The sequence below is a fragment of the Lontra canadensis genome, unplaced genomic scaffold, assembly GCF_010015895.1.
Source record: "Lontra canadensis isolate GAN:19392208 unplaced genomic scaffold, GSC_riverotter_1.0 scaffold5, whole genome shotgun sequence".
NCBI lineage: Eukaryota > Metazoa > Chordata > Mammalia > Carnivora > Mustelidae > Lontra > Lontra canadensis.
Window position 1 is genome coordinate 38589107 of NW_022630999.1, and position 21934 is coordinate 38611040.

Here is a 21934-nt window from a genome sequence, read left to right on the forward strand (position 1 = left end):
CTGAATTCAATGTTTATTTTCATCTAAATTATACTCATCCATTTTGGGCCACACAATATTACCAAGATTTTAACATTATTATTAATTTACTTTAGTTACATAAAGATCTCACCTACATCATAAGTTTAATTGTATTAATTTATGTTAATACAAATGTTAATAAAAAACAAGTGCTAAATACCTCCCTCTCTTAGCTCTTCCGAGGCAGTACTTTCAACTCTCCGGGCTAAACGTGTTGGCGTCAGCACTCAGATTTCAAAATGACACGCTGACACCACTGTGCCTTACGTCTGTGAAAGTTGAGGATTTTGTCTTTAAAATACACTCCCCAAACCCTGTCCGTTAAGAAATATCATTTTAATGACTTGGATATTCATGAATATATTCTCTTTGTAAACATCTCAAAAGCTGCAGCTCAAGCTTGAGTCCCCTGGGTAAACGCTTCCCAGCCCACTCCCAGCCAAAGCCTCCAGTCACAGTTCTGCCACACCCCTCGCTATGCATTTACATATATATGCATCCCTGGAAGAAAGATTGTAGTTTTGGTGCATTTCCTGAAACCCAGATGGGATCCTACTGAACATAGTATCTTTTTTTTTTTTCTCTAAAGATTTTATTTATTTACTAGACAGACAGAGATCACAAGTAGGCAGAGAGGCTGGCAGAGAGAGAGGAGGAAGCAGGCTCCCCGCTGAGCAGAGAGCCCAATACGGGGCTCGATCCCAGGACCCCGGGATCATGACCTGAGCCGAAGGCAGAGGCTTTAACCCACTGAGCCACCCAGGCGCCCCCTGAACATAGTATCTTGAACTGCCCTAATTCAACAGTCAGCTTTGGAGCTCTGCCTGTGTCTCCTCATGAGCTGCCTGTTTCTTGTACTATTTTCCATGTGGGGACATACCATGATGCTTTAGCTGGTCTCCTTGGACAGACACTTAGGTTGTCCGCAGCTTAAAACTATGGCAAACAAATCTGAAATGAACATTCCTGTAGTAGATCAGACACATTTCAGATTTTTTCAAAATGACCTAATTATGTCTGCAACTTCCTCTGGAATGGTTCTGTAAAGATGTGAAGAGAGAGATCAAACAATGACTAAATCTGGGTGAAGAGTTTTGGGAGTTTTGTGTACTATATTCTGGTGTTTGAAATTGTATCAAAAACGAGAGTACCCCAAATATTGCCAAAGTGCCTCAGAAACGAAGCCAACTTGCAGTCCCAGCCAGACGCTCCTTTTGTCTTCTCAAGCTCTTGCATTTTCCAGGCTCACTTGGGGTTTCTCACCTGCAGGTGCAGAGGATAATGCAGGTGATTGTGGAAGATAGAAACGACAATGCTCCCGTTTTCCAGAATACTGGCTTCTCCACCAGCATCAGTGAGGTAACATCTGCCCTAGAGGGGTGTGTGTGTGTGTGTGTGTGTGTGTGATGCAGGCTTCCCAGAAGCTCTTCTCAGGGTGCAAAGGACCAGAGACAGCCAGCGGGGCGGTGTCCAGGATCGGGGAAAAGCACCTCTTAAAAGGGGTAGCTGCAGGAACCAAATTCAGGGGAATGTAACCCCATGGAATAGTTACAGCAACATGTTACAAACAACAAGACTGGATGAGAATGATTCCAGTTATGAAAGCAAATTTTTTTGAAAAACAAAGAGAATTTATTTTTTCATGTATCTGAAAAATTTAGAGGTATACTAACTTCAAGCACGATGAATCCAGGTACTCAAGCCTGGCCATCAAGAAGAGATTTCTCGGGGCGCCTGGGTGGCTCAGTGGGTTAAGCCTCTGCCTTCAGCTCAGGTCATGATCCCAGGGTCCTGGGATCGAGTCCCACATTGGGTTCTCTGCTAAGCAGGGAGCCTGCTTCCCCTCTCTCTCTGCCTCCCTCTCTGCCTACTTGTGACCTCTGTCAAATAAATAAATAAAATCTTTTTTAAAAAAAGAGATTTCTCTCTACCTCTCAGCTCTGCTTATCTTGTTGCCCCCATCCTTGGGTAAGAGGGCCATTCTCTCTTGTGGTGATAAGAGAGCAGCTCCACTCTTTGCAAGTTGAACATAGACTGTCTCTTTCTCCATTGTCCTGGCCAAAACTCCAGGATTGACTATCATTGGCCCATTTTGGGTCACGTGCCTATCAACCTAGGGGTACAGAATACTCTGTTTGGCTAGGTCTATATCATGAGGTCCCCCGCCCCCAGCAGGGGAGGGCAGGCCCACTAGAACCACCTGCATGGGGAGGAGGTTCCCCAATGGTCCCTGAGCAGCAATCACAACACCACTTCTGGATCTTCATAACCATGTGGCTTTGAAGATGTATGGGGTGTGGGTCCCCACACTAGGTCAGGCATAAGACCAGTGAGGTCCGGGTAGCCATTTGACAGACTTTGATGGAGCACCCACTGGATACCAGGCACTGTCCTTAGTGCTGAGACTACCTGGTAAATAAGGCAGACCTGGTCTTACCACCCTCAGTAGCTCGCATTCTTTTTTTTTTTTTTATAAACATATAATATATTTTAGTAGCTCGCATTCTAATGAAGAATATAGATAATAATCAATAAAACATTAAATAAGCAGGATTATTTCAGGTGGCACTAAGCTCCACGAGGAGCATAAAACAGGGTAAAATGAAAGAAAGTGACCGGGAAGGGGGCTGGCTTAGGTTGAGCGACCAGGAAAGGCTTTTCTGAGTAGGTGACATCTGAACAGAGACCTATATGGCAAGAAGGCGCCAGCTGTGGGATGCTCCAGGAGAAGAATGTTCCAGGCAGGGGAACAGCAGATTCAATGGCTCTGAGCTGGGGACGAATTTGGAGTGTTCTAGGCATAGCCAGGAAGCTGGTGTGAATAGAGGGTAGAAGGTGAGGAGAAGGTGAGCTCAGAGAATTAGCCAGTGGCCTGACCTCAAAGGGCTAGAGAAGCAGGGTGGACTGCATTCTGGGGAACCATTGGGGGGGGGCGGTTTAGCACAAGAGTAATGTGGTCTGATTCATGATTTTCAAAGATCACGTTGGCCACTGTGTGGAAATACTGAAAGTGTGGACAGGTCACAGAGGCAAAGGCCTCCCCAGAGAACCTTCCAGCTCTGCAGAGTGCTGTCTGGAATGTACTGCTATAGGCTGTAGAAAGCCCACAGGAAGAGCAAGGGAGTGGCACATCCTTGGTTCTGGAATGACTGTACTCTGTTCCCTGCCCTCTCTCCCCTAAACTGTGTCCAGAGGGCCAGCCCAGGTGGGAAAGAAAGGGGAACATTGGGTTTCAGGTTTTTTTATGTCTATGGTACAACTGGGGACACAAGTTCGGGGGGTGGACATGAGTGCTCAGTCATGGAGGGGATGGATTGGAATTCCTCATTACAGACCCTGCCAGTTGGCTCCCTGGTATTCTCTGTGCTGGCTACGGACCCAGACACCGGGTCTGCAGGAGTGGTGGTGTACTCCATAGAGAAGGTGAGCATGGGCCAGTCCTGTGGGAATATGGGCCCCACTGCCTCTCATGGCCACCAGGGGGCAGCACGTCACACACAGCCTACAGGAACCTTGAGTGTTGGGGTGAGGATAGGGTCTTAGTGGTGGCCCAGCCCCGGCTTCCAAACCTTTTGCTGGCCCCCTCTGAACTTCACTCGGCCAAGCTACCTAAGGAGGGTCCCTTCTGTGGACAGGATCCTTCTTCCATTCTTCCCCACCCTCTTGCCTGGGGTACTGTCTGCATCCCTGTTGGGTTCGTGTGACATCACTGGGTGTCTGATACATAGAAGAGGAAATTGAGAGGTACAGTGTCTTGTCCAAGGTCACACAGACAGTGGGGGCTGTGACCCCATTTCTCCTGAAGACGAGTTTGCTAGCTATAGCTCCTGTCTCCCAAGTGCCTATGATGAGCCTAGCACATTCATTACCCCATTTGACTTTCCTCTCAACCTGCTGCTGATATATCTGAGCTCATTTCCCAGAGGTGGAAACTGAGGCTCAGAGAGGTTATGTGACCTGGTGAGGGTGGCAGGGCTGATCAATAGCAGAGCTAGGCATCAAGTCCCAGTCTGTCTGAGAGAGGTTCTGGCTTGACTGTGCTCTACCCTAGGTCATCCCTAGCACTGAGGAGAGCCAGCACCTCTTCAAGATCTTACCCAATGGCTCCATCATCCTCAATGGCAGCCTCAGCTACAACAACAAGAGTGCCTTCTATCAGCTGGAGCTGAAGGCCTCTGTGAGTGGGGGTGCAGATGGAGGGGCCCCACAACCTGAGGCCTGGCCTTACGGAGACCTGTTTCCCCACAGGACTCAGGTGGCATATACAACAACACCTTCATCATCCGCAACTCCTCACATGTCTTCCTGTCCATCTCTGTGGTCGATGAGCCAGACCTGGACCCCCAGTTTGTCAGGGAGATTTACTCGGCCTCTGTGGCTGAGGATGCACCCCAGGTGTGCCAGAGGACCTGGGGGGGGGTCTGGGTGGACACAAGAGGCAGGGAAAGGGGGTGCCTGGGTGGCTCAGTGGGTTAAGGCTCTGCCTTCGGCTCAGGTCATGATCCCTGGGTCCTGGAATTGAGCCCCACATTAGGCCCTCTGCTCAGCGGGGAGCCTGCTTCCTCCTCTCTCTCTCTGCCTCTCTGCCTACTTGTGATCTCTTGTCTGTCAAATAAATAAATAAAATCTTAAAAAAAAAAAAAAGAGGCAGAAAAAGGGCCTGGGACGCTGATCCACCTGGTTCTCTGCACAGGGAGAATCGGTGCTGAAGGTAGAGGCTGTGGATAGTGACAAAGGCATTAATGACCCGGTGACCTACAGCATTTCTAGTGAGAATGGGTGTGTCCCCAGGTGGAGGAAGGGATGGGGCTCTGCCAGAGCTACTGGAAGCAGCAGCTCCCACTGCCTCTCTCCAGACTCCACAATGCCCGGCTGGTTTGACATCGGGCCGGATGGGGTGATCAGGGTCACCGGTTCCCTGGACCGTGAGCAGCTGCTGGAGGAGGATGAGGAGGTGAAGGTGCAGGTCACGGTGAGTGAGGGGTCCACTGGCTCTTTTGTACCCGAACTTCAACTTCTGACCTTTGATCTCTGTTCTCTCTGAGCCTTGGTTCTCTGACCTCCGCTTTCTGGCTTCTGCTCGGGTCCCAGGCCACCGAGATGCGCCCCAACATCTATGGACAAAATGCCAAGGTGAGCACATGGGTCACGCTGACGGTGACAGATGTCAATGACCACAAACCTGAGTTCTACAACTGCAGCCTCCCGGCCTGCACCTTCTCCCCCCAAGAGGCCCAAGTCAACTTCACCGGCTACGTGGATGAGCATTCCTCCACCCGCATCCCTATTGACAGCCTCACCATGGTGGTCTACGACCCAGACAAGGTCGGGGTGCCCAGACAAGGGGTGGCTTGCTGAGGGGGATGGTGGGAGATGGCTAGGGGAGATGGTGGGGAGTGACCCATAGAACAAGGTACCCAGATGCGAAGTGGGGAGGGGAGCGGAGGGTGGGTGATGGTGGTGATGGTCGTGAGCGGTGGTGGGAAATCAGAGTTGTTCGGTGACATTTGGAAATGTTGGGTGATGTTACACCGGTGTGTAGTTTTGTGCTCAGGGCGGTGTTAGGTGCTGGTAAGCAGAAAGACAACACTGAGTGGGCGTTGATACTGGATGCTAGGTAATGCTGAGTGGCGTTGAGGAGAGGGTGGTGATGGGTGCTTGGTGAAGTTGAGGGATGTTGGGGGATGTGGCAGTGTTGAGCATAAAGTAGTCTGAATGGGTGTGAAGTTGGAGGTGTATTCTTTTTATTTTTTATTTTTATTTTTATTTTTTTAAAGATTTTATTTATTTATTTGACAGACAGAGATCACAAGTAGGCAGAGAGAGAAAGAGGAGGAAGCAGGCTCCCCGCTGAGCAGAGAGCCCGATGTGGGGCTCGATCCCAGGACTCTGGGATCATGACCTGAGCCGAAGGCAGAGGCTTTAACCCACTGAGCCACCCAGGCACCCCTGGAGGTGTATTCTTAAGTGGACATTGATACTGAGTGGTGGGCAGTCTGGGTGGTATTGAACAATGACTACCTATAGACAATGTTTGGTAGTATTTGGTGATACTGAGTTGGTACAAAATGTGGGTGGAGGAGGTGTCGGGTGGTGGTAGGTGGGCAAGTGTGTTGAGTTGGTGGTTGGTGTTGAGTGGAGTGGAAAGGGTGTGGAATGGAGGGTGATGTGGGTAACTGGGTGACTTTGGATGCTGCTGGTGGTTGGTGTTGGTATGGGTGGCCAACTGTGTTGAGTTGTGGTTGGTAAAGAAGACTCAGGAATGTCTTCTGGGAGTGAGGGGAATGTGTCCAGGCTCTGTCTTTCCAGCCCAAACCAGGAACCCAGTCACCTGCAGACGTCTTCTAACGAGCCCACCTTTGCAGGGAACAGTGAGCAGCCCGGCTTCCCCAGGGTCCTCTTGCCGCAGTCTCTTGAGAGCCTCCCCTCATGGGACTTCAGAGGCAGGGCCTCCTGACATAGGCACCTACAGCCAGGATTAGGGGCAAGGGGCAGGGTGGTGTGTTGCAGGGGTTGGGGTCTCTACTATACCTTAAGCCCATCTCCACAGGGCAGCAATGGCACCTTCCTGCTATCTGTGGGTGGACCTGATGCTGAAGCCTTCAGCGTCTCCCCAGATCGGGCAGCAGGCTCCACGGACGTGCAGGTGTTGGTGAGAGCTCCCACGCTGGTGGACTATGAGAATAAGACAGTGATGCTGGTGCAGGTGAGGGGTGTTCTGGGCCAGCAGGGAGCCCGGCCCACGGGCCCTCTGGTCCCCACACTGCTGATTCTTCCTCTATCCTCAGGTCGTGGCTACTGACTCAGTCAGTGGGAACGCCTCCGTCGCCCTGGTGACCATCCACCTTAGAGACATTAATGACCACCGGCCCACCTTCCCCTACAGCTTTTACAACCTCAGTATCTGGGAGCACAGTGCAGACGGCACTGTGGTCACCGACAGCATCCACGTGAGTGAGGGGGACCCTGTGGGGCTGGGCTCGGTGAGACATGGAGAAACACAGACCTGGGGACCGTGACCCTGCCCGTGTCTCTCTATCATCTGATGTCCTCAGGCTCGAGCCAGCATGCACGCGTGTGTGTGGGGGGGTGTCTATTTGTGAATCGGAGTGTGTCAGGTGTTCTTGGAAGCCTGTACAGCCCTGTCCCCTTCGATCGCTTGGCTGGCAGCGAGTACCATCATTTCCAAACCATGTCCCATTGTCTAACTCTCTGCCCCACAGGCCTTTGACCCTGACACAGGAGAGGGGGGTCGCATCACCTACAGCCTGCTTCCGGGGAACGGGTAAGGTCTCAGGGTGGGCGGAGGGGGGGCAGGCAGATGAGCGGGGCCCGGGCCTGCCTCGCTGCCTTGCTGTGGGGCTAGGGTGCAGGCAAACTCTAGGACACCCAGTTGCATTTCAATTTCAGATAAACAACGGATAATCTGTTTAGTATAAGTGGATGGCAAATATCGCAGGGGACATACTTCAATATTTTTGACGGTTTATCTGAGATTCTAATTTAAGTGGACATCCCGTATTTTTGTTGGCTCCCTCTGGCCATGCTGCACAGGGCAGACATCTTTGAGGTGGACCAGGGCTCAGGCACAGTGACAGTGAGGAACGGTGAGGTGTTGGACCGAGAGAAGCAGGCCGAGTACTACCTGACGTTGCAGGCCACAGACGGTGGGAAGTTGTCAGCCTCCACTACGCTGCACATTGTCCTGCTGGACATCAACGACAACAAGCCTGTGGTCAGCGGTTCCTACAACATCTTTGTCCAGGAGGAGGAGGGCTACGTCTTTGTGACCATCCAGGTGCGGATAGGATAGGGGCGGGCTCTGTGATCATGACGGCCCTGGGTTGGAATCTGGGCTCTCCTCTGTGGTTCCTGAGAAAGTTAATCCATCTCTCAGGGCCTCTGTCTCCTCTTTGGAAAATTAGGACAATCATGGTCCTTGTTCCCAGGGTCACTGGGGAATCATGAGATAATACGTGTAAAGTGTTCAGCACAAAGCCCAGCACAGAGCACACCCTCAAAAACATATTGGCCCTTTTAATTCCAGCCCCTGTCTCATTCCAGAAGGGATTTGAGGTGACTTTGATTAAAAAGTCAGGTAAAAAAAATTGGAGAAATAAGGAAAAAGAGAAAATGAGAGTGGTGTTGCTAATGGGCACAAAAGTAAAGTTAGAACGGAGAACCATGCCATTGCCAGGAGGGCAGCTGAACATTCAGTTCTGAGCTTCCTGATGGCCAGTGCAAAAAGGGAAATAACAGCAGCCAGGTTCACAGAGTCTATGAGATAAAAACCCACGGTTGGCTCCAAAGACATATCAGAGACACGTGTCTCCCAGAGTCATCTGAAAAGGGGGACTTGGAAGAAGTGGGAAAGAAGCCAGGTGCTCAGAATGACAATCACGTGGCCACAGAGTGCTCTCCCACTCCTGGAGCTGTGAGGTTTCCAGAGCACATTCCCATCTCTGGTGTCTTGACTGACATGGGAAGTAGATGCTCTGATGGTCCCCAGGTCACAGAAGGGGAGCCCCAAGGCTCAGAGAAGTTCAGCGACTTTTTTGGGTGGCATAGCCAATAGGTGGCAGCCCTGAAACCAGAGCCCAGAACTTTCTGCCAGGGAAACCTGGGCCTTTGCTTCTTGCTCCTCTGGTCTGTGGGTTCCTTGGGGCAGGAGCATTTCAGATCTGCTGCTGTAACTAACAGGAGCCCTGAGACACACTTAGTGAATTAACTGGCCTGAATTCAAAATGCTAAGAGTGGAAAAGACAGGATCAGGCTACTGGAAAAATCATCTCTGGCTGTCTGTAGGGGAGGCATTTAATAAACAACATCCCAAAGGATCTGAGATGAAAGAATGGGGGAGGGTATGGGAAGGGAGGAAGGGAAAAGGCTAGGTTCCAAGTGAGAGTAGCCCAGCTCTGGATTCAAAGCAACGTTTGCCGAAAAACCTGCTATGCACTAGGCTCTCTGCTGGGCCCCAGTCCTCTGAGACGAATCCACTGTAATGCCCGCCACACAGGACTCTCAGTTAGGGGAAGAGTGCTGGGGAGTCACCCAAGGGTGTCACTTGTGTTGTGCTGAAGATAGCTCAGGGGACGTGGAGGCCCAGGGGGATCACCAGCCTGGCCCAGAGTCAGGCAGAGGGGCGTAGAGGGGAAGGCCTATGCAAAGGCCCGGGAGCGTGATGGAACCTGCTGTAGTCTTCATGCTGGGTCACCCCAAAGGCAAACCAAGCACACGTTCAGGACGCTGGCAGGACAAGAACACACACACACACACATACACACACACACAGGAGTTGGGTGAAGAATCAGCTGTTTTAAACAAAGCAGCACTAAAGTAGTCATTGTGGAAAAACAGAATCTTGTTGGACTTCACCCCAGTTTACACTTGTTTGCTTTTGACTTTTGAATATATATGATATGCTGCCCCATGCCTCCTGTCCACTAGGACCTCAGCTCCCTAAGGGCACTGTCTTGATCATGGCTCTAGTGTCTAGAATGGGGCCGGACATCTGGCAGTGTGCAGTAAATGTCTGTGGGATCGAGGAACGAGCTCAGGGCTGAAGACCTCAGAATCCTGCAAGCTGTTGATGTGACCCTCCTTGATGGGACACTGAGGCCGAGAGATGAGCCTGTGTCCCACCGGCTTTAGGCCTGGTTACTGCCCTTGTGGGCCGGTGCTGGAGGGGAAAGCCAGGCTGCAGGGGAGGCGCTGGGGAGCTGGGAAGCCCCGATAACTGATGCTGGATGCTGGTTCTCGCATAGGCTCGGGACGATGACCAGCCCGACAACAACAACAGCCGTCTGCATTTCAGCCTGCTGCCCGGTGCCTACAGCCATAACTTTTCGGTAGACCCCAATAAAGGGATCCTCAGAAACCTGGGACCCTTGGACCGAGAGGCCATTGAACCTGCCCTGGGGGGCCGAATCGTGCTGACCGTGCTTGTGTCTGACTGCGGCGAGCCGGTCCTCAGCACCGAAGTCAACGTCACCATCAACGTGGAGGTAAGGTCTGGCTCAGCTGTGGGCAGGATGCCAGGATGGGCCCCGTGTTGGGGAGCTCCCAACAGGTGGCCGGCACCCCCACACCTCCAGCTGGAATCAAATTTCTGCCCTTTGTAGTAGGGTGGGCAAGAGAGTTCTGGAAGCAGGCCGCTTGGTTTAGGATTCTGGCTCTGTTGTGGGGCTTTAGGCAACCACTCAGCCTCCCTGTGCCCTCAAGTTCCTCATCTGTAAAATGGTGACAAAAATGCCAGAAAGTGAGTTAAGGAGTGGAAGGTGCTTTGCAGAGTGCCAGACCCCGGGGAGGTCCTCAGTGTTTCCATTTGCCCCCTAATTCCATGGTTTTACTCTCCCCAGTTTGGGTCACTTGTGGTCAACAGCGTTCTGGGAAGATGATCCCCCTTATGATATATCAGGTCATCACAAGGTCGGGAGCCTAGTGACGTCACAACACCCACGTGGTCCACCTCTCTTCATGTATGGGGGCATGTCATCATCTCACATCAGCACGACAAGCAGGACGAGTGCAGGACAATCGCATATTTTGAAAGAGGAGAGAGAGAGACCACATTCACACTGACTCCTATCACAGTATATCGTTACCATTGTTCTATTAGTATTAGTTATTTTTTATCTCTTCCTATGCCTAATTTGTAAAATAAACTTTATCACGGATATGTTTGCTCAGGAAAAAACATAGTGCATACAGGGCTCGGTACCAGGTTCCAGGTATCTGCTGGGGGTCTTGGAACGTTTCTCCCACAGATAAGGCAGGAACTATTTACTCTATTGGTTCTAGCTATAATTCACGAAGTTCTACTGAAACTCTCCTATCGCCTCACCACCATTCACAGGCAAAGAGAAGGGGTGAAAATCAGCATTTACAGGGTTTACAGCACACCTGGCCCTGCAAGATAGAGATGGTGATTACCATTTTATTGATCAAGAAACTGAGGCACGGAGGGTGAGAGTCTTGCCTAGAGCCACAGAATGGGGTTTTGAAACCGGTCTGTCTGGTTCTTAGGCTGCCACCAGCCCCCAGGGCACTTTCCTCTAAAGAAATGTTGTAACAAATGTGTGCCTCTCCAATGTCTATGATGTGGATGGCGCCCCCTAGGCCTGTGCAGTGCACAGCCTGCACCACCCCACAGGGCAGCCCTGTGTGCCACTGGGTTGGGATGTGCCGCTTCCCTGCAAGGATCAGAGGGAGACCTCAGGGAAAATGGAGAAACAGAGCCGAATTAGGACTTGTCAGCTTGTTCCGCTGTCCTCGGGGTGAAGTAGGCCATGAAGAAGGAAGAAAGCAGGACCGCATTTAGTGAGTGAGTAGGTCCTTTCATACCCACAGACTCGTCTTCACAACCGCCCCTAGAGTGGGGACCATGACCCCATCTTGCAGATGAAGACACTGAGACTCAGAGGAGTCAAGTCACATGGGAGGCAGAGGTGGGACTGTATTTGCCACAGCTCGGCCACCCCTGTGACTTAGGAAGCGGCTGGCTGCATGCACTGAGCCAGACATGCCATTCTGGGACATTGCCAGCAGAAAACACACCTAGTTAAGGAGGAGACGGCTTTATTTTCATAGATGTCTGTTGAACGCTTACTTAGAAAAAGCTGAAGGCAAAAGCAGATACCTGTGGGCTGCCCCGGGGAAGGGCAGGAAAAGTCAAGGGCACCTGCCCCTTGTGTTAGTATTTGGGGAGGAAGCAGCAGTTGGAGGTGGCTCTGTGCAGGGACAACAGCGTCAGTCTCTGTAGGTGTAGGTGGCCAGGGCTGGAGAGGGTAGGCAAGAATGGAAAACAGTGGGCGTGTAAGGCCAGGACCAGGCCTGAGCCTTGGCAGGTTGCTGGAGCTCAGCTCTGCCTGAGCACAGAGCAAGGGTCCTGGGGTCAGCTGAGCTCAGGAAGGACAGGCAAAAAGAGGGGACAAGGGAAAGCCTGGGCCATGGGCCTTTGTGGAAACAGTGAGACCAACAGAATAAATCCAAGGCATGGTGAGTCAAGCTGGCCAGATGGGGACGCCAATAGGAGCTCAGCTCCCCTTCTGGAAAGCAGAGTCTGAGATGGCTCTGAGTCATGGTCAGAGAAGCAGGGAGGAGTGGGGCCTCCCTGAAAGTGTCTAACCAATTCCAGAGGTCCTGCCACAGGCCTGTGAGCCCCACGTGTGCGCCCTGGGCTGGTTCTGTCCTCTCAGAGGCACTTTTCTCACTGGTGAAGTGCAGAGATGCTGACAGAGTCTGTGCCTTGGGTCAGAGGAAACACGAGCTTCTCAGACTGGCTCTGGGGAGATTGAACTGTGGGGGCTCCTGAGGTTCGTGTGCTCAGAATTTCCTCTGCCTGCAGGACATTAATGACAACCTGCCCATCTTCAACCAGTCCGTTTACTCCTTCTCAGTGAAGGAGAGGGACCAAGGTAAGTCCTCTCTGGGTCAGGCCGGGCACTGGGGCAGGGGCCAGGTGAGGTGTCAAATCCTTCCCGGGGCACTTGAGGGAGGTGAGGGCAGGGGAAGCCTCCAGTGGCTGCACCCGGGGTCCCTGTGCAGTCTGCCCTCCTCCACAGGCAAGCTGGTGGGTGTGGTGACTGCCTGGGATGCGGATCAGACGGAAGCCAACAACCGCATCAGCTTCATCCTGTCGGGGAGCGGCGCCAACAACTTCGTACTGCGTGGCTTGTTGCTGGGGTCCGGGTGGGCTCAGGGCCGCCTCTGGCTGCCCTCAGATGTGAGCCTGGACTATGAGACACAGGCCTCCTACAATCTGACTGTGAGTGCTGAGAACCCAGACCCCCAGGGGAGAGAGGCCACAGCAGGAGTCTCTGTGGCCGTGGAGGACGTGAACGATGAGCCCCCTACTCTGGACCCAACCTCACTCCGGGGCATCCGGGTCTCTGAGAATGGCACACAGCATGGCATGGTGGCCCAGGTGGTGGCCTGGGACGTGGATACCTTGTCCCAGCTGGAGATACAACTTGTGAATGTCGTCTGTACCAAGGCCGGGGTCAACGTGGGCAGCCTGTGCCGTGGCTGGTTCTCCGTGCTGGCCAATGGCTCAGTGTTCATCAGTCAGAGTGAGGCCATTGACTATGAGTCCTGTGACCTGGTCACTCTGGTTGTGCGGGCCTGGGACATCACCACGGACCCCCGCTTCCTGGCCCACAGTGACAACGGTGAGGCGGCCCAGCCTGCCGGGCCCAGGAGGCTGCTGCATAGGGGCCAGGACACATGTAAAGCGTTTAGCATGGTGCCTGGCCCAGAGCCACTTGTGAGGCAGGGTGAAGGGGAGGGCAGCCGTCACTGTGCTCGTAGCCCACCTCTGACTGTGGTCGCTAGAAAAACCGCACTAACAGCTAGCCTACTCCGAGACCGTCCTGACACTGAGAGCTGTGCCAGGCACCATAAAAGTCCTCCTGTGTGTCCTTCCCACACTACTGGTAGGCTAGGTGATCCCTGTTCAATTTTACAGATGAGGAAACTGAGGCACACAGTGCCAGTAACCTAGCTTACACAGCTAACAAGTAACAGGTGGGACATTCCCCGGCCGGGCTCAGTCCTTGCCGGATGACCTTGGACAAGTGCTCGCCGCTCTGAGGTATAGGGAGGATACTTCCCACCACAAAGGCCAGAGGAAACTGAGTGGGCACCCCCGGGCAGGAGCAGGGGAGGGGGTGGTGCATGGGAGATGTGTGGGAGGGAGGCAGCAGGGAGCATGGCTTAGGCCCAGGCCTTCTGGATCAGGCCTTGGCCGAGAGGCCAGAATCAGCCAAACTTATTCCTGTAGGAAGCCTTGCCATCACCATCGAGGACATGAATGACAATGCCCCCTATTTTCTGCCTGAAAGTAAGACTTTCGGTAAGTGGCCAGCCTTTCCCTCCATACTCTGCCAGGATTTCCTTCGGGCAGCTCCCATAGGCCCTCTTCCAACCCCAAGTTGGCCCGTGGAGAGAAAGGAAGGCCTCCAATCCCACCTCTCCCCCAAAGTTTCAACAAGTGGGGAGATCTGAGTTTTCAGCCCAGCTCTGCCCCAACTCATAATATCAGACCCTGGGCCAGGCCCTCCCCTCTGGGCCTCAGTTTCCTCATCTGCACAATGAGAGGTGGATGAGTTGCTAACTGATGGCACAGAGGCTGTTGTAATGGGGGTTTTGATGGTAGAGAGGTTGAGGAAAGATTTGGGGGGATTGCATCCTGAGCTGGGCTTATGATCAGCACTCAGCCGGGTGGGCACTGGCCCTGACCCCACTGACCCTTTCTCATTCACACTTGTAGTTATCATCCCAGAACTTGTGGTCCCCAGCCAGCAGGTGGCTTCTGTCCAGGTAAGCCCTCAGCTCCTGCCTCTGTCCATCACGTTAGCCCCAGGAGATAGGACTAAGGCCTTCAGGCCTTTTGGCCACCCCCAGACTGTTTTAACACAAAAAAGGAAATGTATTGGCTCTAACATATCAAAAGAAAACCCCAGAATGGAGATGAACACTTGCCTAATTGGTAGGATTTAAACTCCATTAATTATCATTTTGTTGTCATAAAAATTTCATGATCATAAAAACTATTTGCAGGCTAGATTTTTTTTCACTATGCCACAATTCTTGAGTCATACAGACAAATCATAACAGCTGTAAATTAAATGAGTTCCTTGCAGATAAATAATTTCCAGAGTGAAATTATAAAAATACTTCTGTGTATTTTTATACATGGGATGTGGGATGTGAGTATGTTTGTTAGAGGGTGCTGGGTATGCCACGTGGGCGAGCGAGGCCTCCCACACATGCCAGGAACCTGGCTCTGGTGGGCCCTTTAACTGACTTGGGGAGCTGCCTGCCTTTCTGGGGCTCAGTTTCCCTCCTGGAAGAAGCTGGCAGTTCCTGGCAGTGATGTGTGGGGATGAAGAGGTTGGGTGATATGTGTGTGCCCCCCTTTGCTGTGGAAAGAGGCCAACCTTCCCCACTTCAAGCTGAGTCCTCACCATAGTTTCCTCTATAAAATAGGGATAGTAATTCTCTCTCCAGGTTCTTTCAAGCCCTAAAGAGTCTTCCAGTCTTCAGCCAATTACATTCCAATGTCATGAGTGGCCATAGCTTGGAGCCCTTTTCCTTAAATTGACTCTTTTTTTTTAAACTTAAACACCAGCTTTGGTCTCATTCTGAACAGTAGACTCACAGGTCTATGTGTTGGCTCTATGTATCTCTAAAAGGTACTAGAATGAATAAGAACGTTTGTGGGACCCCCCCCCCAATTATTTCATGGTCTGCTAAGGGAATTTGTATTCATGTCAGTAAACACTGAAATGAGGGATTTAAGGGAAGGTGCACACAGTAGGTGTTCAGGAAATGTGTGTGTATGTGTGTGTGTGTGTGGCTTTGGGTTGGGGCAAAGCAGGACAGGATTTCCACATGGGACAGACTTTGGACAGCAACCTGTTGAGTTAGAGGGCCAGAAGCAGGGACTCATCCAAACCTGGATTTGCAGAGCAAGCACACTGTTTAAAGTGTTTGCTTAGTTGGGGTGGCCTGGAGGAGGCTGATAGAAACATTGGGACCAGCCCAGGCCATCTCACCTGCTGATTCCTGCTGGGGGTGAAGGGTTGCTTGGCCTAGCCCCTAGGTGTTGTCCATTCTTTCTCCCAGGCCAGAGACAATGACTCAGGGAATAACGGAGCCATCCTCTTCTCTATCCTCCAAGTGGATTTCATCGCCAAGGATGGGGCCACAACCCCTTTCCAGGGCTACTTCCGGGTCACTACCTCTTTAGAGGCAGACATGTTCATTGGCAACATTGAGTAACGTGGGCAGCCCCTGGTTGGGCGGGAGTCAACGGGGCCTCAAGACTGAGTTCCAGAGGACTCCAGTTTGGGTTCCAAGACTGAGCCATGCTCATCTACCTTCAATAGGCTGGTGACCAACCTTGATTCCACTCTCCAAGGCACCTACCAAGTGACAGTCCAGGCCCAGGACAAACCTTCAGTGGGTCCTGCTCAGGAAGCTAAAATCACCCTGAATGTGAGTATTGGGTCCTGCCTCTAGCCGCCGGTACCCTCTGCCAGCTCCTGGGTCCCTTATGCCTCATCTTCCCCATGCCTTCCTCCTGTAGCTCTTCACTGTGGACCAAAGTTATCGTGTCAGGTTGCAGTTCTCCATGAACAAGGAGGAGGTGGGCGCCAACATGGAGAAGATTATCGCGTAGGTTTGGGACGCTTAGAGGCGACTGTGGGGGAAGAACAGGGCCTAGAGTCTGATCCCTGACAAGACCTGGACAGAATGTAGGTCAAACCTGTCCCTGACCTACACTTGATTTTGTCCCTGTCTTCGATCTGTACCTGTACCTGCACTTCCTCTCTCAATGCTCCTAGAAGCATAGGATTGGCTGGGGATAGAGAGGCCTAAATAGGACCATCATGTATGGTTGTGAAGGCTGTGCACTGCACAGGGGCATTCTGCTCGCTAAGTCATAAGCCCAACCCCAGAGGAAGGGGCTGCCCTGTCTAATCTGCACAGAGGTGCTACCTGAGTAGCCAATGAAGCTGTCCAGAGGAGGTGTCCCTTTCTAATTCACACAATTCCTAATTCCCCTGGCAGAGTCCTGGCCATAGACCCAGTCTAAGGCTCCTACCCTATGCCTCAGTGACATCTGCCCCCTTTGCAGGGTTCTCGCTCAGGCCACCAGGACTACTGTCTATGTTGTGAGCATTCAGGACATGGAATCCACAGCTCGGTGAGTGCCCACAGGCTCTCATAGGCTGGAGTGAAGATGAGAAGCAGCAGCATGAGGGGCCTGCTGGGTGGTTCCGGACGGTTTACTCTTTACCCCCGCCCCATTCCAGGGCCCGGGGCCGTTCCTACCTTGATGCCTATTTTGTCTTCTCGAACGGGACAGCCCTGACCCTTGATGAGCTGAGTGTGTGAGTGGGGCTCCCCTTGGGTGGGCCGGAGGGTGAGCAAAACCCTGGGGGATGCCGGCATCCCTTGGGTCTGAGTTGGACTCCGTGGCTAGGATGATCCGGAATGACCGGGACTCACTGATGCAGCTGCTGCAGCTGGGGCTGGTGGTACTGGTGAGTGTCAGCGCAGGGGAGCTGATGAGGAGAGCAGAGAGGGGGAAGGTCCACCCACAACCTCCCTCACACCTCTTCTCCAGGGTTCCCAGGAGAGCCAGGAGTCAGACCTGCCAAAGTTGCTCGTCAGTGTCATCATAGGATTGGGAGTGGCTTTGCTGCTGGTCATCGTGATCATGACCATGGCCCTCGTGTGTATCCGGAAGAGGTACTGCTCCCATCAGCCCCCGTGTCTCCAGCCCTACGTTTCCCACCCTTTGAGACATCTGGTGGGTAGAGAAAGCTTGGCTTTAGACATCCGGTATATCTGTATTTAGTCCCCTGAAACCTGTCATGACCACTCAGATAGGTCATCTCCCCTCCCTGAGCCTCGGTTTCCTTTGTAGAATGAACACAACGCTAGATTCCTCAAGGTGCACAAGGACACAACGTGCACCCTGCGAGCAGGAAAATGCTAGTCTTTTCATAAATGCTGCCTCTTTTTCCTTTTGCAATATGTTTGGGGCCAGCAGCCACATCTGGATTTGACTCCAGGCCTTGCCACTCGCCAACCCTTGAGGAGTCCTTTCTTTTCCCTGGCTCTTACTTGTGCCCTTGGTATTATGGTGCTAACCCTCTGACCTGCCAGGGTTATTGTGAAGCCACACTCTCAGTACCTGCACTGGGCACACAGTGGCCATGCAGGCAAAGTAGTGACTCTCCCAGCCCCTGACTCTCCACAGCTACCACCGGAAGCTTCGGGCTGTGAAGGCTGCTAAGGAGGCCCGAAAGACAGTGGCAGGGGTGATGCCCTTGGCCTCTGCCATCCCTGGGACAAACATGTACACCACTGAGCGGTGAGCGGGGTTCAGAGAGTGGGTAAGAAGTTCCATGGGGAGTCTGAGGTTCACAACTGCTTGAATAAGCCTTCTCTCCAGGGCCAACCCTATGCTGGACCTCCCCACCAAGGACCTGAACTTCAATTCCCAATCCTCCTCCAGTGACCTAGACCACATGAGGTGAGCAGAGACCCTCACAGCCATGCTGGTCAGTGATGGAGATGGTGGTGTTGGTGTTGGTGATGGTGGTGATGGTGGTGGTGATGGTGGTGGTGGTGGTGGTGATGGTGATGGTGGTGGTGATGGTGGTGATGGAGGTGGTAGTGGTGGAGGTAATGGTGGTGGTGGTGGCGATGGTGGTGGTGGTGGTGGTGGAGGTGATGGTGCTGGTGGTGCTGGTGGTGTGGTGGTGTTGGTAGTAGAGGTGATGGTAATGGTGGAGGTGGAGGTGATGGTGGTGGAGATGGAGACAGTCGCATGGTGATGATGGTGGAGGCAATGGTGGTTCTTGGCCACGGACAGGGGAGACTGGGGCTACTGACTGAGCTCCATCATCTCTCCCACAGTCTGAATTCCCTGGATGACAACTCTGTTGACCTGGAAAAGGACAAGGAGATAATCAAGGCAAGCTGGGGGATGAGCTGGTGCCTGGGGCTTCTTGACATGGGGTCTTTTTCGGAATGGGTGGGGTTCGGGACAGAGCTGCAGGACCTGCTGCTGACATGCATGTCTCCACACTAGGCCCTGGGAAGCCCACAGCCTTGGATGGGACCCAACCTTTGCTCTTCTACTGGTTCACTGAGACTTGAGGTGGGTGACTTCCCTCTGGTTCTGTTTTCTGTTCTGTAAATGGAGATTGGAACACTAAACATGCAGGGCTTTTTGAGAGTGAAGTTAGAGCAGGTATGAAAACTACCTGGTATGAAGCAAGAGCTAAAAAATCTGGTTCCTTCTGTTTATACCTTTGTATGAAAGCTGGCGGGGTGCAGGGAAGAAATCCAGAGGTGGACATAGACTAGTAAAGGAGAGAAGGGAGGCTCACATAAATAGCTGTGCTGTTATTTGTTCAGTAGGGGAGATGGTTCAATTAGATCAACAGTGCGCACAGCCTGGGCTGCTAACTAGAATCGCATGGGGGGAACTCTTTAGAAGTGCAGATGTGGTGTCACAGCCTGGAGATTCTGATCCAATGGGTGGGGATCCAACCTGCTTGGGTGTGTCGTTAAAGCTCTTGACATTCTAATGTGCAGGATAGAGAACCAGGGAGGAGATCAGCAGGTGGGGTGTGGGGGGGTGTTGCACAGGGATCTGGCTGTAGCATGGAGGCCACCAAATGGGCCCCCAAAGATGGAGGTCACGGATGGCAATCCGGGAGGCCAGGCAGTGCTGAAGGCCTTGGGGTGGATGGTTCATCTCTGGTTGAAGATGGTTTGGGGCCAAAACTTCAATGAATATGTCTGGGGGGAACTGAGGAAGAAGAGAACAGTCCTGTGGGTGAGAACTCGTGGCCAGGTTGGTGGCCCCTGGTGGAGGCCAAGACAGACCCCTACAGGGGAGTGGCATTGGAGGTTCCCGGTGGGGCTGGGCTTTTGGGCTGGGAAGGGCAGGGAGACTGAGAGAGGAGTCTAGAGAAGGGGAGAGGCTGGGCCACTGAGAGCCTTCAAAAGCCAGAAAAGAGACAAGACCGTCCTAGGATGACAGAGGTTGTTATAACTCAGAGAAGTTGCCCAGACTCTACCATCTCTCCTTCAACAGCGGGTGGGCGCTGCAGTCTCTGGGTGAGGAACACAGGTGGGACCTTTTTCTGAGGATCTCTTGGTGCCCTAACTCACCCAAAACCTCCGTAAATGTTTGTGTGGAAGGTCTGAGAGACCTGAGAGGTGATCTAATGCAACCTTCACAAGCAACCAAGGCCAGAAGGCTCTGGGGCTGACCTGCCTGAGGTCAGGAAGCTTGCAAGGCAAGGGCAGACCAGAACTCAGGTCTCCCGTCTCCAAGGACAGTTTGAATTGTCCTAGGCTGCACTGCACTAATGGCTCCCACTGGGGGTCTACGGTGAGGACTCGGGGGAGCCCTGTTTAGTCCTTCCTGGGGCCCCTCGGATGTTCCACTGTTTTTCAGGGACTGGAAAAGCCCTAGTCCAGAAAAAACCCGTGGAATGCCCGGGGGAGAATGGTGGCAGGGGCTCTGCCCCCAGAGGTGTCTCTGTGTTGGTGGAGCTGAGCTTGGGGCAGGCTCCACAGGAGGGCACCCTTGTGAGGAGGTTTGAGTTTGTGGCAAGTTGCAAGGGAAGGGGGAAGAGGAAAGGCAGGAAGATGAGCATGTACCATGATGAGCTGCAGGTGGGACCCTGGGTGTGACGTGGCCCTTTGAGGGTGGCACAGGGAGATGCCAGATTCAACCAGGGGCAGCAACGGACAGTCTTTAGGGCCATCAAGACCCAGTGATCCAAACCCTGCTCTGCCTCTTCCTGGCCATGAGAGCCCTCTGAGCCTCAGTTTCCACATCTGTAAAGTGCGGTACAGGATCCCTGCCTCAGGGGTCTCCTGTGGGTACTTCAGGTCATGGACTGCGCCCAGCACAGTGCTGGCCTTGGGGTACAGGTGGCAGGAACTGGATTGGACTGACTTCTTGGCACAGGACACTGAGCCTGCTATTATTCAGGACTGAGAACAACACCGAAGTCCTGCTGTGTCCGTGGGTCAGGCAAAGGCCAGAGGAGACTTCCCCCCTCAGGTCCACCCCTTCACCTGTTCACCTGAGCCCATCTGCACCACTAGTGGTCATGGTCACCTCTGGGACACAGCCAAGAAACAGGCCCCAGGAAGAGCATGTGGGACTGCAGTTAAGCAGCCATCTGTCATGGGTTGAAGAGTCCCTTACAGACTGGGAAAAATCACCCTATCTCTGCCCTTCACACCTTCCCTCCTTCTCCCCACAGAAGGAAGCCCTACACAGTCTGAGGGAGCTAGATACAGAGCCACTGGGCATGGTGCTGTCAGGAAGGAAGATGGACAGAGGTGGACAGCAGGAGCTGTCCTTCACCAATGCTGGCCTGGACACCACAGACCTGTGATGTCCCTGCCACAGGACCCTTGCTGCAGAGCCCCCCATGGTGATCTACCTCGGAAGAAGTCTTGTCACCCCAAACCACACCTACCCCTCTCTAAATGCATTAATATATCACGCTACTCTGTCCCCTTCTGCTTGTAGGCAATCACACCTGCCAAGAATTGGGGGACAATTTTATTACCAATGTATATTGTGACAGTTTGTAGCCAAAAACTGTGGCTGGAGGGGTGGGGACAAGGGTATTGAGTGGTCACAAGGGACTTGTGGGGCTCACAACACACAGGGACGAAGGAGAGAGGGCAGCCTTTAAAGGAGGACTGTGGTTATAAAGTGAGCTCTCTGTCCTGCCCCCAATACCCAAGACCAGCTGCGAGGCTGCCTGGGACCCAAGACCTTCCATGAGCTTCTGACTGTGATTCCCAGACCTGTCTGAGACTCTCCTTTCAACTGTGCCCCCCGGGCATTCCTGCAGCTGCCTTCCCGCTGTCAGGAATTGTGAACAGTGTCCAGGGAGGGTGGATAGGGCTGGGACTGGGCCAGATGAGGGGGAGACAGGATTTGGGGATGACTACCAGCATGCAAGACATGCCCGGGCCATGGGGGCCAGCCCACTGCATGGACACACACTCTTCCAGGGGCCCCATATTTGGAGCCTTGCACACTCAGGGGTCTCACACACCAATCCTTGCATACTTGGAGCTTTTGTACATAGTCTCTCCAGTTCTGGGGACCTGGTGGCCACTGAAGACTTCAGCCTACCAGTCTGGACATCTCAGGAGCCTGCCTCAGCTCTCTGGGCCTGCTGAGCAGATCCCCGAGTTGTGACAGGGAGGGAGGGAGCGATGAGGGCTGGAAGGGGACAGGGGGGTGTCAGGGCTGGGTTCGTGGTCCCATGACCATGAGGGGGCCGGGTAGAGAGGGTTCATTGGTGAGTTTGGCAGGGGAAGAGGCTGGGAAAAAGAGGATGAGAAG

General features: G+C 52.9%; 1 protein-coding gene across 1 annotated transcript in view; it reads left to right on the forward strand.

The window, feature by feature from the left end:
• CDHR2 (cadherin related family member 2) overlaps positions 1-21142 on the forward strand; it is a 37017-nt gene extending 15875 nt beyond the window's left edge. The window contains exons 6-33 of the mRNA XM_032851881.1: positions 1291-1380; positions 3355-3444; positions 4073-4198; positions 4270-4416; positions 4715-4790; positions 4878-4993; positions 5113-5346; positions 6572-6727; positions 6810-6971; positions 7245-7306; positions 7576-7819; positions 9786-10025; positions 12368-12437; positions 12585-13190; positions 13802-13873; positions 14291-14340; positions 15649-15800; positions 15912-16020; positions 16112-16200; positions 16664-16732; positions 16842-16919; positions 17012-17072; positions 17156-17280; positions 17795-17908; positions 17990-18070; positions 18457-18514; positions 18632-18700; positions 20832-21142. Of these exons, the coding sequence (XP_032707772.1) occupies positions 1291-1380; positions 3355-3444; positions 4073-4198; positions 4270-4416; positions 4715-4790; positions 4878-4993; positions 5113-5346; positions 6572-6727; positions 6810-6971; positions 7245-7306; positions 7576-7819; positions 9786-10025; positions 12368-12437; positions 12585-13190; positions 13802-13873; positions 14291-14340; positions 15649-15800; positions 15912-16020; positions 16112-16200; positions 16664-16732; positions 16842-16919; positions 17012-17072; positions 17156-17280; positions 17795-17908; positions 17990-18070; positions 18457-18514; positions 18632-18700; positions 20832-20966 (3681 nt within the window). The 3' untranslated portion in view covers positions 20967-21142. The remainder of the gene's footprint in view (positions 1-1290; positions 1381-3354; positions 3445-4072; positions 4199-4269; positions 4417-4714; positions 4791-4877; positions 4994-5112; positions 5347-6571; positions 6728-6809; positions 6972-7244; positions 7307-7575; positions 7820-9785; positions 10026-12367; positions 12438-12584; positions 13191-13801; positions 13874-14290; positions 14341-15648; positions 15801-15911; positions 16021-16111; positions 16201-16663; positions 16733-16841; positions 16920-17011; positions 17073-17155; positions 17281-17794; positions 17909-17989; positions 18071-18456; positions 18515-18631; positions 18701-20831) is intronic.
• Positions 21143-21934: the final 792 nt, after the last annotated feature.